Raw genomic sequence first — 14624 nt, 5'->3', positions numbered from 1 at the left:
AGCATTATACTTCGTCACGATGCACACACAGTCGTTATAACTGACAGGGCAACAGCTTTTACCTCGGCGCTTACACATCAGGTTATGCGACTCAGTGGCACAAGTCACCGGGGAACAACCGCTTATCACTCGCAAACAAATGGACTCACCGACCGACTTAATAATACAATCGTTGATATGATTTCAATGTATGTCGACGAGAGCCATCGAAACTGGGACGCAATACTTCCCTATGTCACCTTCGCGTATAATACTGCGTTGCATGAAACGACGCACTTCACTCCGTTTCGTTTAGTCCACGACCGCGAAGCCATGACTGCTCGACGCAATGATGCTTCCTGATAGCGGTAACCCCACAGTCATGTATACTGATGAATTCGTTCTGGATGCCGAGGCCAGTCTAAAAAGCTGCTTCGTTGATACTTTGGCCCGTATGAGATAGTCCGCCAACTCAGCGAAGTACAGTATGAATTTCTTCCCCAGAGAATTGTTCGTGCCTTTCGACGGCCAACAACCGAAGTGGTACACGTTGCTCTAATCAAGCCTTATCACGCGCGTTAGCCGCTGTTCGTATCTGTTTCCCCCAGCCACCTGGCACTACCGATGTTCCTTGTTGCTCGGATCGGCAACGCGTAGCGCCGAGGTCGGCCCCTTTCAAAGAGGGGGAGTAATGCAGCTTCCCTAATCAATCTTGTGGCACCGTCAAGCGGCCAGACTGCATTTCCGGACGTTTGAGCTGGCCTTAGCGACACTAGTTCCCCCCCCCCCACTGCGTTTTTCATCTTCCCCTCTGAAGCTCCCGGCTGCCTTGCCCACGTACGATCGCTCATTAAACCTACCTTCTGGGTGAAACTACTTTCGTTTTTCTGGCTGTGTGACGGTAACAATCTCTTGCTACCGTCCCAAAATTAAGCTCAGCTTGGCTCACTACCATACTCATGCGTAGGTTTTCAGATTCCGGCTGAGGCGTTCCTGTTTTCTTCTCGACAGAGATAGTCGAATTCGCAGTATATACGAGTGTTTTCGCATTGAATAATAAAAAAATGTATTGAAAACCAGAAAGCTACCAAGAGCACAAAAAGACGAAAGACACCGACACAGAACGGAGATTTACCGGTCTACAAAAATGAGAAAAAGGTACCGCATTTGCTCAAAATTTTTAGAACCATCCCCTACAGCGTCCCTCATAGCCTTACTTGATTTCGGACGTTAAACGCCATGTACTTCTTTTTAAGGCGAAAGCCTTTCCAGGCTCATGGATCGAAATCCCGTGCGCGAGAGTTGTGCGCAAAATTTGCGCGGGATCTTTGCATAGGATCTATGCGTCAATGCGCTGTTTTCTCACTTGTCAATCATCCTGATGACGTCATCAGGAACAAATCCTACCTCCACTGACAATCAAACCTCCATCCTTTTAATCCCCAGTAGAGCGCTTAATCCTACTGCGCCATGCCTGATATAGTGAAATGCGCATCATATAGTTGATTGCCGTGAGGATGACAGTAGCGATGAAAAGGACGCTGTAATTAGTAACAGCAGACGTGATGTACCATGTGCAGCAGCAATGCTCCGGCTTTCGCATTTCTGCACCGTAGATTCCGCAGTGCTTGCGGAATGTTTTAGATATTATGCCATACGGACACGGGATAAGATAGGCTGTCAAGCAGAGCGGCATCTACTGAGACTATGAGATCTTCCACATGGGTAGTACGAGCCAAAGGGTACCCATCAAAATCGTCAATGTATCGAAAAGAGACAAGAAAGGCAAGAAGGGGAACAGGATCGTGGCCTTCTTCAGGCGAGAGATGGGAACAGACTACTGAAAGAGGTTACAGCGTAGGTCAGACCTTCGTGCCTGTATCATTCATTGCAAAAACGAGAAGGTCATCGACGAGAAAGGTGAACAATTTCAGCTAGACGTGCAGCGCTGAACGACAATTTGTAGTGTTGCTACTGTAGCATCATCTACAGACCCTGGAATGCTATAGTGTCTGTCTCAGACCCCTTAGGGTCTAGGAAGGAAGATGCAACGTCCATGGAGAAGAAGACTTGTGGCGGTGATTTGACACTGAGCTAGGTAAAGCTTAAATGGCCTAGATAGGCAGGAAACAGCCAGAAAGGCCAGCATGGCAAAGATAAGTTGAAATAGGGACCATTTCGTGGGCTGTCATCGGATTCGGCAGTGATGAAGGATATGGGGGCTATAAAGCAATTGAGTTTTCATGAAAAACTGGCGAATCGGACTGATTACGCTGATATGGAGCGTTATAATTAGGTCGGCCAAGGTGCACCGAGGAAGCAACGGCTGCCAGGCAAAGCCATATAGAGGTGCCAGGGTTCTACCACAGGCTAGCATTTTCTTACCTGAAAAATGCTTAAGTCAGACAGAGGACAGAAAGTTAAATGTACGCAGCATGTGGCGCCAAGGTAGTAGGATCAAGGTCTGAGATAATGGCAGACGATGCGATGGTTGAAATCAAACAGGCTCGGTTGCGCAAGCCCTCGTCAGGAAAAGGTTTCAGCCGCGTTAGACAAGGGATTCAACTGCTTGATAATGTGATGACATTTCATCATCATCATCATCAGCCTGATTATACCCACTGCAGGGCAAAGGCCTCTCCCATATTTCTCCACTTAACCCGGTTCTGTGCTAGCTGCATCCACTTGACCCCTGCGAACTTCTTACTCTCATCCGCCCACCTAACTTTCTGCCGCCCCCTGCTACGCTTTCCTTCCCTTGGAATCCAGTTTGTTACCCTCAGCGACCATCGGTTATCCTCTCTTCGCACTACATGCCCTGCCCATGTCCATTTCTTCTTAATTTCTACTAGAATGTCGGTAACTTGAGTTATTTCTCTGACGCACTCTGCACACTTTCTATCTCTTAATGTTACCCCTACCATTTTTCGTTCCATAGCCCTCTGGGTTGTCCTCAACTTAAGTAGAACTCTCTTGGTTAGCCTCCACGTTTCAGCCCCATAGGTGAGTACAGGCAAGATGCAACTGTTGTATACTTTCCTCTTGAGCGATACCGGTAAGCTGCTAGTCATAATCTGCGAGTGCTTGCCAAATGCGCTCCATCCCAATCGTATTCTTCTTGTTATTTCCTTTTCGTGGTCCGGACCTGCGGTTACTATCTGTCCTAAGTAGACATATTCGCCTACTACTTCCAGTATTTCGCTACCTAATGTAAACTGCTGTTCCTTCCCGAGGCTGTTGAACATTACCTTAGTCTTCTGCATATTGATTTTCAAGCCTACCTTTCTACTTTTCCTGTCTAGGTCATCAATCATTATTTGCAGTTCATCCCCCGAGTTGCTTAGCAAGGCAATGTCATCAGCAAATCGCAGATTACTGAGGTGTTCTCCATCTACAATTATCACTAACTGCTCCCATTCCAAGTCTCTGAATACTTCCTCTAAACAAGCTGTGAATAGTACTGGGGAGATTGTGTCTCCTTGCCTAACACCTTTCTTTATGGGAATTTTGTTACTTTCTTTATGCAGAACTATGGTTGCTGTGCAGCCACTATATATATCTTCCAGCACTTTCACGTACGGCTCGTCTACCCCCTGATTTCGCAATGCCTGCATCACCGCCGAGGTTTCAACTGAGTCGAATGCTTTTTCGTAATCAATGAATGCTATGTATAAGGGCTGGTTATATTCCGAGCATTTTTCTATCACCTGATTGATGGTATGGATATGATCGATAGTAGAGTACCGTTTCCGAAACCCTGCTTGATCTTTTGCTTGATTGCAGTCTAAGGTTGTCCTGATTCTATTAGCGATTACCTTAGTAAATACCTTATACGTAACAGACAGTAAGCTGATTGGTCTGTAATTTCTAAGTCCTTAGAGTTGCCTTTCTTGTGAATGAGGATAATGTTTGCATTCTTCCATGGTTCGGGTACCGTCGATGACACCAGGCACTGCGTATACAGGGTGGCCAGTTTTTCTAGCACGATATCCCCCCCGTCCTTCAGCAAATCTGTAGTTATCTGATCCTCTCCAGCTGATTTCCCCCTTTTCATAGTTTCTATTGCTTTCTTGACCTCATCCTTCGTCACTGGTGGAACGTCTGACTGTTTTTCCCTACCGCCAATCTCATTACGGTCCTGACTACTTTGAATACTGTAGAGATCTGTATAGAACTCCTCGGCTACTTTCACTATCTTTTCCATATTAGTGATGACGTTGCCCGCCTTATCCCTTATCGCATACATCTGGTTTTTGCCTATGCCCAATTTCTTCTTTACCGCTTTAAGGCTTCCCCCGTTCTTTACAGCATGCTCAATTTTCTCCATGTTATACTTCCTTATATCGGCCACCTTGCGCTTATTGATTAGCTTTGATATCTCGGCCAATTCGATCTCATCTGTTGCATTGGAAGCTTTCACACTCTGGCGTTTCTTAATCAAATCTTTCGTCTCCTTAGACAGCTTACCGGTATCCTCTCTAACTATCCTACCCCCTACTTCTACCGCGCACTCAGTAATAATATCTCTGAAATTATTGTTCCTTGCCTCTAGGGTAATGTCGCCATCCTCAGTTAGAGCTGAAAACCTATTCTGTAGCCAAATCCTGAACTCTTCTGCCCTCCCCCTCACCGCTAATTCGTTGATGGGTTTCTTTCTTACTAATCTGTTGCGTTCCTTCTTCAGATTTAGGCTAATTCGGGACCTCACCATCCTGTGGTCACTGCATCGCAATTTCCCGATTACCTCTACATCTTGCATAATGGCGGGGGTTGAACACATTATGAAGTCGATTTCATTTTTAGTTTCTCCGTTAGGACTTTTCCATGTCCATTTCCGGTTCTTCCGTTTGCTGAAGAAGATATTCATGATTCGTAAGTTATTGCGCTCTGCAAACTCAACTAGTAACTCCCCCCTGCTATTCCTAGAACCAATGCCATAGTCACCTACTGCCTTGTCTCCTGCCTATTTTTTCCCTACCTTGGCATTGAAATCGCCCATTAGTACAGTATACTGCGTCTTTACTTTTCGCATTGCCGATTCTACATCTTCATAGAAGCTTTCAACTGCCTGGTCATCATAACTACATGTAGGTGCATAGGCCTGTACAACCTTCAGTTTATACCGCTTATTAAGCCTAATTACGATGCCTGCAACCCTCTCATTAATACTATAGAATTCATCTATATTACCCGCTATATACTTATTGACAAGGAAACCTACTCCTAGTTGTCGCCTCTCTGGTAAGCCTCGATAACACAGTACATGCCCATCCTTCAGTACAGTATATGCCTCATTCGGCCCCCTAACCTCACTAAGCCCTATGACATCCCAATTCATGCCCTCTAGTTCCTCTAACAGCACTGCTAAACTAGCTTCACTAGCTAGGGTTCTAGCATTAAACGTTGCCAGGGTCAGTTTCCAATGGCGGCCTGTCCAGCGGAGCCAGGCTTTCTTAGCACCCCCTGCTGCGTCACAGGTCTGACCGCCGCCGTGGTCAGTTGTTCCGCAGCCGCTGGTGACTGAGGGCCGGGGTTTTATGGAGCTTATCATAGGAGGTTGCGGCATTTGGCATTCACAAAACGGCGATATTGTTTAAGATTGGCATTACCTTTCAGGTAGCAGTGTTGTAGTCCCGCAGGTAATGGCGCTTACCGCTATGCACCCTCCACCGCTTGGGCGACTTTACCGGATTGAGAAATTTTAGCATCAGCCTTATTTAAAACGCCCAGGACATATCCTAGATGCAGAGGATGTAGTAGACAGACGATGCCTTACCTCGGTTTGCAAGTGTCGCCTTCAAGGTGAGTTGGAAGCAGTACCATTATTCTTACAGACTAGATGGATGAAGTGGAGAGGAACTCAGGGTAGGAGGACGAAGTCGCGTGTGATGGCTGAGGTGCCGTCTGCCCCTGGTGCACCGTTATTTTATCTTAGTAACGTTGATTAAAGTGGCGACATCAAGAGCGCTACATTTGGCAATGGGATTGGTCTAACCTTGCGACGCGTAGTAAATTCCTCCTTTTAACGTTTGATCAGCACCCGCACCGAGAAGTCAAGCCTCCCATAAAAAGTCAGTGGGGTGTGTTTTCACTAGAAATACTACTAGCGTTTCCAGGTACGATGTTCGGATAGAGTGATATTTACAGTGCATTACGTACGACGAGCGAAAAATGATCTTCAGAGCAACCTCCCAATTCAAGTAATACCCTTGATCACAATTTCCATTTACTCAAATGCTATAAATGATGAAACCACCATCTATGCTGCTTTGCAGGCTGAGCAATAGAGAAAAGACAACAACAAATATTCAACAATTTCATACCGCGCTTATACTGGTAACCAGTATTATGTCTCCAGGTATAAAAAAAAGAAAACAGCCGTTATATAGGGCCTTCGTGAGGATCGATATTATTTAAATACATTGCTTCTATCAATTTCCAACCGAGAATATTGAATGGATGGATCACCGCCGCGTCCGAGGGGTGTCCATATGGTGCCGACTAATTTAAACCTTTAAGTTATATATATATATATATATATATATATATATATATATATTATATGTATATATGTTTTAGCTTCCGCTTTGCATTTTTTGCTCTTTATCCCCACAATCACCATAAGACTAATTTCTGTCAATGCCAACAACAGAAACATAAAAAAAAAATTAAACGTTTGCCTTGCACAATATATATATATATATATATATATATATATATATATATATATATATATATATATATATATATATATATATATATATATATATATACCTTGGCATTGCGATTTACTTTTTATCGCTAATATATATATATATATATATATATATATATATATAAGCAATAAAAAGTAAATCGCAGTGCCACGGTTATAATACGCAGATCTTTACCTAACTGTTATTTTCTAAAGGTTTGTGGCGGAGGCGCAAATTTGAGCAGGATATAAAACAATTGCTTTACAGGTGTTAAGATGTCTTATTATGCACGAGAAGCCAAAGAATGACCAGTTAGACTTTATGATATTAATAACAAGTAAAACCTCCAAAACTGCCTGTTATACAAGCCATATAAAAACCAATGTAAGAAGTGCCTAAATTAAGGAGCTGCCTGACCTAGCATTCAATATTCGGTGTAGCATTCAATACTTTATATAGCATTCAATATATTATCATTCAAAGCTAATCTAACATTGGACATATTACCGACTTCTGGAAGTAGCACTTGCTACAATTACTAATGTATATATCTACGCAACGGCGAATTTCAAATTTGAGGAAGCAACCAGTTTGTTCAGACTTACGCCTTAAAGCCCATGGCTCAAGCTCCCGGAGGGCGCGTGCAAACTTGAGTAATCCAATGCCGCAGTCAGGTGATATATCAGCTTGTAGTAACTTGTGCATGAATCCACTGCCATAATTCATCATGAACTGCTTTATCGAGGCCCGGAGATGGTCTAGGGTGATCTTGGCCTGTCGAGAGTTCGATGCCCCCATTTGCGTTGTTGTAGGGGCCTCTTTGGTAGAATTCGTTCGGCTCGTTGCTACTTCCCTGGTGGTTTCGCCGCTCACTGATTGCCAGTTTGGTGGCTTGGTCGATCTCGGAGGACTTTTCATAACTCTATCCCCCTCGACTTCGCCCGTCACACCAACAGCAGCTTCTGTCGCCTTCCCTGCGTCTACTGTAGGTGTAAGTACGCTGCGGAAAATGTTCTGTGGCTTGTTGGAGAAGAATCGAGGCAACAGAGGCGTCGTTTCACGATATATTGAATCGGTTTCTAAAGCAGACATTTCATCACTGCTGCTTTGATTCATGGCGGTGACACCAGTTTTCGCAGTGACGATGTAAGCAAGTCTAGACAATGGTGGCGTCGTTTGCGCATAGCCCCTAAGTACCAAGGCAAGGAGTGCACCGTGAAATATTAGGCAGAGAATCGCAAATTTTCTGTACCTCATTTTTTTAGTCGGAGACCAAAGCCGTCAGGACTGCACCAAGAGCACTCAAAGATTCACAGTCGCCTTGCACCATACACCTATAGTCAAAAGGGAGTACCTATATAGAAGGATCACCCTTGCCTTCGCCAGGCGAAGAAATCCTGACATCACCAGCAGGCCAGACGCATATATTAGGAAAGTGGGTTTATCTAAAATAGGCTCTTGCACAGTCTTCCACATTAATAAATAAATTATTCCAGCTCATTTCTGTTTCTTTATACTCTTGCTGGGCCATTCCGTGTAGAGCAGGCGGGCAGCTATGAATTCGCGGTGAGCTCGTTGAACTTGCAATACCTTTCATGAGAGGAAAACAGGACGTGCGGAGGAGTTTCATAAGATTTTGCAATTGCCCGCATTCCTGTAAGCCAGCTGCGCGTTCACTGCAGTAGAAGAGCAAGTTATCCTGTTAGCACCGAGCAAACGCTTTTAAGCAGTGCCTGTCTGAAATGTGAAACACGTACTACGGAAAGCACGCAGTAGCGAAGGTGATTGAGTGTTAAACAGACTACTGTAATTGCAGGATGCATACGATGCTTATATCGCATGCAAGATCATGTTATATAAGTCTCTTGACGAAGGCAAGTTATAGTGGACGAAAGCTGTTAGAAGGGAGGATGATACCTCATCCCTACCGACATTAGCAGAAAGTTACTGTATAGGCATAATAGTTTTACGGAATTGATTACTTGTAAATAATTACAGCTTTGAGTAAGCTTGAAAAATAAATGTTTTTTAAATGGTAACACTTCGATTAATTTAGTTCTTCTTCCCCACTTATTTATTACAAGTTATCAATTAAAAGAGTGATGTGACGGGCTAGTTGGTATTGCATATCTGTATAAGAGCAGCGCAGTTAACAGCACACGCGAGGTAAGACACACACACCCACCCACCCACCCACACACAAACACACACACACACACACACACTTCTATGCGGAAAGGCATACAGGGCGAAGTGTCTGTGACTATGCCACTGCGTCAAGTTTTTCAGCTACGCGATGGTGTCCATGACTGTCTAGCTTGTAGCGTTTTCCGCAGTTTATGTGCTTAGAGTAGCTTCTGCTGACATCTGTTGCATGACCTCTAAGGGCAAATGAATGTCTACAGTAGGACCACCCCAGTAGCTTTAACCGCGTTTGGCCGATGCATTAAACCGGCCCTGTAATGTTTCCGCACCAGAAACCGCCTCTTGTGTTGGAAACAAAATGCGTACACAATTTTTGTTTACTTTTTAACGGCCTTACCTCAAGTGGGTTTTGACAGTGGCAAAGAATAAGCACGGCGCTTTACAGAAGTTGTTTGGTTTGGTTTGCAGGGTTTAACGCCCAAAAGCAACACGCACTATGCGATATGAAAAGGAACTGAACAAGGGGTAAGTGGTAGCACAAGTTCGCAAGCCGAGCCAACGTTTCGACATAGGTCCAAGAAACGTCGAAGTGGAGGACTCCGGAAATTCAGAACGACTTCGGTTTTAATTTGCACTGGTATCGCCCACTAACAGGCACCTTGTCACCTGCAATGAAAAGTGGCCGCCGTTTCCGAGATTGGATCGCGCGTCCTTGTGTTCAGTAATCGAACGCCCTAATCACTGAGACACTGCGACGGGTTTTAGATGATGTAGAAACTGCTGTGGAAGCACTGCGCAATTAGGAGCTAGTAAGGAAGGTGTTCGTGTCTTATAATCAGCATCATCATTATCATCAGCCTGACTATACCCACTGCAGGGCGAAGGCCTCTCCCATATTTCTCCACTTAACCCGGTTCTGTGCTAGCTGCATCCAATTGACCCCTGCGAACTTCTTAACCTCATCCGCCCACCTAACTTTCAGCCGCCCCCAGCTAAGCTTTCCTTTCATTGTAATCCAGTTTGTTACCCTCAGCGACCATTGGTTATCCTCTCTTCGCACAACATGTCCTGCCCATGCCCATTTCGTCTTCTTAATTTCCACTAGAATGTCGGTAAGTTGCGTTATTTCTCTGACCCACCCTGCACGCTTCCTATCTCTTAATGTTACCCCTACCATTTTTCGTTCCATAGCCCTCTGCGTTGTCCTCAACTTAAGTAAAACTCTCTTGGTTAGCCTCCACGTTTCAGCCCCATAGGTGAGTACAGGTAAGATGCAACTGTTATGTGCTTTCCTCATTAGTGATACCGGTAAGGTGCTAGTCATAATTTGTGAGTACTTGCCAAATGCCCTACATCCCAATCTTATTCTTCTTGTTATTTCCTCTATATGGTTCGGATCTGCGGTTACTACCTGCCTATAACACATTCGTGTCTTATAACACAATCCTATCATTTGTGGCTTATTTGTATACTAGTGCCTCAAAATTAAAACGAAGTACACGAACGAATAAAATTCCCTTTCGCAGCGCGCCCTGCAAACTGATGCGCATGTGCATAGCATGGGTGGGTGTGGTACACCCGCATATTCAGCTTGGCACTTTGGTATTCGCTTCATCAGCAGGTTGGATTATTGAGAGTGATGCTCCCACAGGTCTGTGCTCCATTCTATTTTGGGATCACTAGCACATGAGTTTTTAGTATAGCGGATGATATCGTCACACTGAAAGGTGCGAAATCCGGGATGACAATTTTCTGAAATAGCTGCCGTTAAAATTTTAAGGCGTGTAAAAAAAGTTCAAGAGAGCCTCCCCAGTTTATCGCAGTTTAAGCAAGTTTGTGTGATGGCCCTAAGGTTCAATGAAAAGTAACGCAATTCTAATCGATTACTTTTCTGTATTATCATTTACTTTTCTGGGGCTGTTATTTACCGCTGTAACCACTTACAATTGTGACAGAGGAATTAAAATGGCAATCGATTACTTATTTTCTTTACATGACAGGTATCGACCTGACGTAGCTTCAACGCAAATAGGGGTTCACTTCATGATGAAGGGCGCACCTGCTGTAGGGGATAAGCTTGCCTTCGCGCAAGCTGCTATGGCTGCAATTCGATCCCAGCGCGAATCCTGGTGAACTTGACTAAAGCTGCCGATTTTGAGCCTAAACTGTAGCGTCTTGAACTAAACAGGTGTTCATTTGTCCTATTTTAGTAGAAACTGGCTTTCACAGGACCAGTCCCGCTTGTCCCGCGCAAAGACATGCACGTACATATTAAAACTGAATGATGAAACGGGAGATTAACTAGAGGTACCTAATGAAGATTGTTTTTTATTCTAGGTGTAGTATTGTACTTAGGAAGTGGAGGTAGTCAACGTCAACACTGACCTCACTTTTCAGTTTTTTAATTAGCTGTTTGGCTCTAAAATTTCACTACCTGAAGTACGCAATTAAAATATTTTTAAGACGTCTTTCAGCATTAAAGATGCTAAAATAGCATCGTTTGATTTTTATATATAAAATAAAGACGCCATTTTATGTTGAGCTATGTTCAAGAAGTTAAGATTACTTTGTCGGCGACTTGGCCAGATCAATGGGATTTAATATGTATGTATTGCCGCTAAAGTATAAAGTTGTGCCAGTTCGTAATGTCCCCCCCCCCCCATATTAAAACGGCACACATAAAACACGGGACACACCAATAAGAGCGGCACGGACAAGAGCGCATCATGACATAGCTGTGCTATAAGTGAATGGAAGAAAGCAAGAACAACTAGAACTACTCTGCACATGCTAAAAGGGAAAACTGCATGAAAGCGCTACAAAATCGGCTATCAGATACCGAGGGAGCTGCGTTCTTTTTTCAGCAAGAAACCCGATGAAGAATTGAAACACAAGTCATAACCTCCTGCGATTGTGTTCAATGCCTCCAGTATATCTGTATGCACTCTTTGTCTCGCGCGCCCGATGATAACTGTCGCACCCATATTGGGCACACACCCGCCCTCGCAATCTTTGCATTTTTCGCAGTAGAGGGGCAGGATCGAACAATGACCTTACCTTAGCGACGCACCATGTTTGCGCAACCTTTCAGGCGTTTACCTGTCTGCACCACGTTAATCCGGCCGCAGCAAAGGGCAATGCGACACACGACACCTGTGACACATAGAACGAAACTACGAAAATTGCAAACATAATAAGCCTGGGTGATTTTCTCATGTGCTGCAAAGTTTCTTTTGGCTTCCTTATTAGGGGACCATCATTTTTCCTTTGGAACAGTACAGCTGGCAGCAAAGATATATCAGCAGTCTTTTCTAGGGTGACGGTGGCTTACGTGGTGGAAAGGTAGGACGAACGGAAGAGAGTGACTCAGCATGAAACACAACTGAGGAAGTGTTTACGAGTGTTCGCATTTCGCAAGACAAGCTAAAGTTTCGACAAGGGGACTTGTCTTCCTCTAGGCAGAGTAATCATCACTGGCAAGGTTTAAATGCGCTTTAGCTTCCGAAGGAGAAATACATGGGAAGGGATTGGTGGAGAAGAATACCGGAAAGAGAGCAAGAATGTTTCCTTATGTATGAATTGCAATGAACCTGGAGCCGGCGGACCCGCCACCTGAAAAAGTAACAGCAGCAGCAGCAGCAGCAGCAGCAGCAGCAGGGAAAACAACAACGGGAGTTAAATGACGAGTCAGCATCTAAAACAGGTTCGATGCTAGCAGGCATTTCCTGAAAGGGGACAAGCATTTTAATGTGACCTGATAAGCAACACAGCTGCAGTGGAGTGGTTGCCATGGGCTTTTGGGGAAATGATTAAAAGTAAAAAAAATTACAAGGGGAGAGAAGTGTGCAACCGAAAGAAAAAAAAAGAAATAGAGAAAATAAGAGTAAACCATACCTGCCCAGCGCATGGCTTAAACTGGTTCATTCTCTTGTGGCTTATTTTTATTTCAATGGCTTACTATGATTGCTCGCATTGAAACCATGCCAGTGATAATCTCGCTGGCAGAAGGAAGACAACTACCCCTGTCAAAAAGTTCGCTGATCTGGTGAACGGAGGCTCTCCCTAAACCCTTGATCAGTTCTTGATTCAGCGGTCAAAGTGGTACAAGAAGTTCCAGGAGGCAAACGAGATAGCCAAAGGTGGCGGTGGAGGGAGAAGGTAGGCATGGTACTGGAAATAAGTGTGGCATTGCGTGAGGCATTGTAGATATATAAAGGTATGTGCATTAACGGTTTGCCAGGAGCGTGAGAAGGTAGGCATGGTACTAGAAATAAGTGTGTCATTGCGTAAGGCATTGTATATTTGCGGAGATATTTGCAGCGGAGGGTGCAGCGGTGGCGTAGCGGTAGAACATCCGCCTCGCATGCAAGAGGGCCGGGGCTCAAATCCCGGTGCCGCGCAATTCTCCACCGGATGACAAAAAAAAAATCCGCGTGTCGATTGAATTGCATATATAGGTTTGGGGTGCGACCTGATGCCGGTGAACACCTCCGGCAACGCACTCCCTCACCAGAACAGGAGTTGGCCATCCAGGTGCAGTAATTGGCCGCAACCTCCTATGATAAGCTCCATAAAACCCCGGCCCTCAGTCACCAGCGGCTGCGGAACAACTGACCACGGCGGCGGTCAGACCTGTGACGCAGCAGGGGGTGCTAAGAAAGCCTGGCTCCGCTGGACAGGCCGCCATTGAAAACTGACCCTGGCAACGTTTAATGCTAGAACCCTAGCTACTGAAGCTAGTTTAGCAGTGCTGTTAGAGGAACTAGAGGGCATGAACTGGGATGTCATAGGGCTTAGTGAGGTTAGGAGGCCGAATGAGGCATATACTGCACTGAAGGATGGGCATGTACTGTGTTATCGAGGTTTACCAGAGAGGCGACAACTAGGAGTAGGTTTCCTTGTCAATAAGTATATAGCGGGTAATATAGATGAATTCTATAGTATTAATGAGATGGTTGCAGGCATCGTAATTAGGCCTAATAAGCGCTATAAACTGAAGGTTGTACAGGCCTATGCACCTACATGTAGCTATGATGACCAGGCAGTTGAAAGCTTCTATGAAGATGTAGAATCGGCAATGCGAAAAGTAAAGACGCAGTATACTGTACTAATGGGCGACTTCAATGCCAAGGTGGGGAAAAATCAGGCAGGAGACAAGGCAGTAGGCGACTATGGCATTGGTTCTAGGAATATCAGGGGGGAGTTACCAGTTGTGTTTGCAGAGCGCAATAACTTACGAATCATGAATACCTTCTTCAGCAAACGGAAGAACCGGAAATGGACATGGAAAAGTCCTAGCGGAAAGACTAAAAATGAAATCGACTTCATAACGTGTTCAACCCCCGCCATTGTGCAGGATGTAGAGGTAATCGGGAAAGTTCGATGTAGTGACCACAGGATGGTGAGGTCCCGAATTAGCCTAAATCTGAAGAAGGAACGCAATAGATTAGTAAGAAAGAAACCCATCAACGAATTAGCGGTGAGGGGGAGGGCAGAAGAGTTCAGGATCTCGCTACAGAATAGGTATTCAGCTCTAACTGAGGATGGCGACATTACCCTAGAGGCAAGGAACAATAATTTCAGAGATATTATTACTGAGTGCGCGGTAGAAGTACGCGGTAGGATAGTTAGAAAGGATACCGGTAAGCTGTCTAAGGAGACGAAAGATTTGATTAAGAAACGGCAAAGTATGAAAGCTTCCAATCCAACAGACCAGATCGAATTGGCCGAGAATTCAAAGCTAATCAATAAGCGCAAGGTGGCCGATATAAGGAAGTATAACATGGAGAAAATTGAGCATGCTGT

The 14624-nt window shown here is 44.7% G+C and overlaps 1 protein-coding gene across 1 annotated transcript in view; it reads right to left on the bottom strand.

Annotated features, from left to right (window-relative positions):
* Positions 1–7472, bottom strand: part of LOC146172557 (nose resistant to fluoxetine protein 6-like) — an 85818-nt gene extending 78346 nt beyond the window's left edge. Inside the window, exon 1 of the mRNA XM_084585802.1 lies at positions 7280–7472. Coding sequence (XP_084441928.1) covers positions 7280–7472 — 193 coding nt within the window. The remainder of the gene's footprint in view (positions 1–7279) is intronic.
* Positions 7473–14624: the final 7152 nt, after the last annotated feature.

Source organism: Amblyomma maculatum, unplaced genomic scaffold, assembly GCF_055883805.1.
Source record: "Amblyomma maculatum isolate TAMU_Amacu unplaced genomic scaffold, ASM5588380v1 scaffold_13, whole genome shotgun sequence".
NCBI classification, from domain to species: Eukaryota; Metazoa; Arthropoda; class Arachnida; order Ixodida; family Ixodidae; genus Amblyomma; species Amblyomma maculatum.
This window is presented reverse-complemented; position numbering and strand designations above follow the sequence as displayed.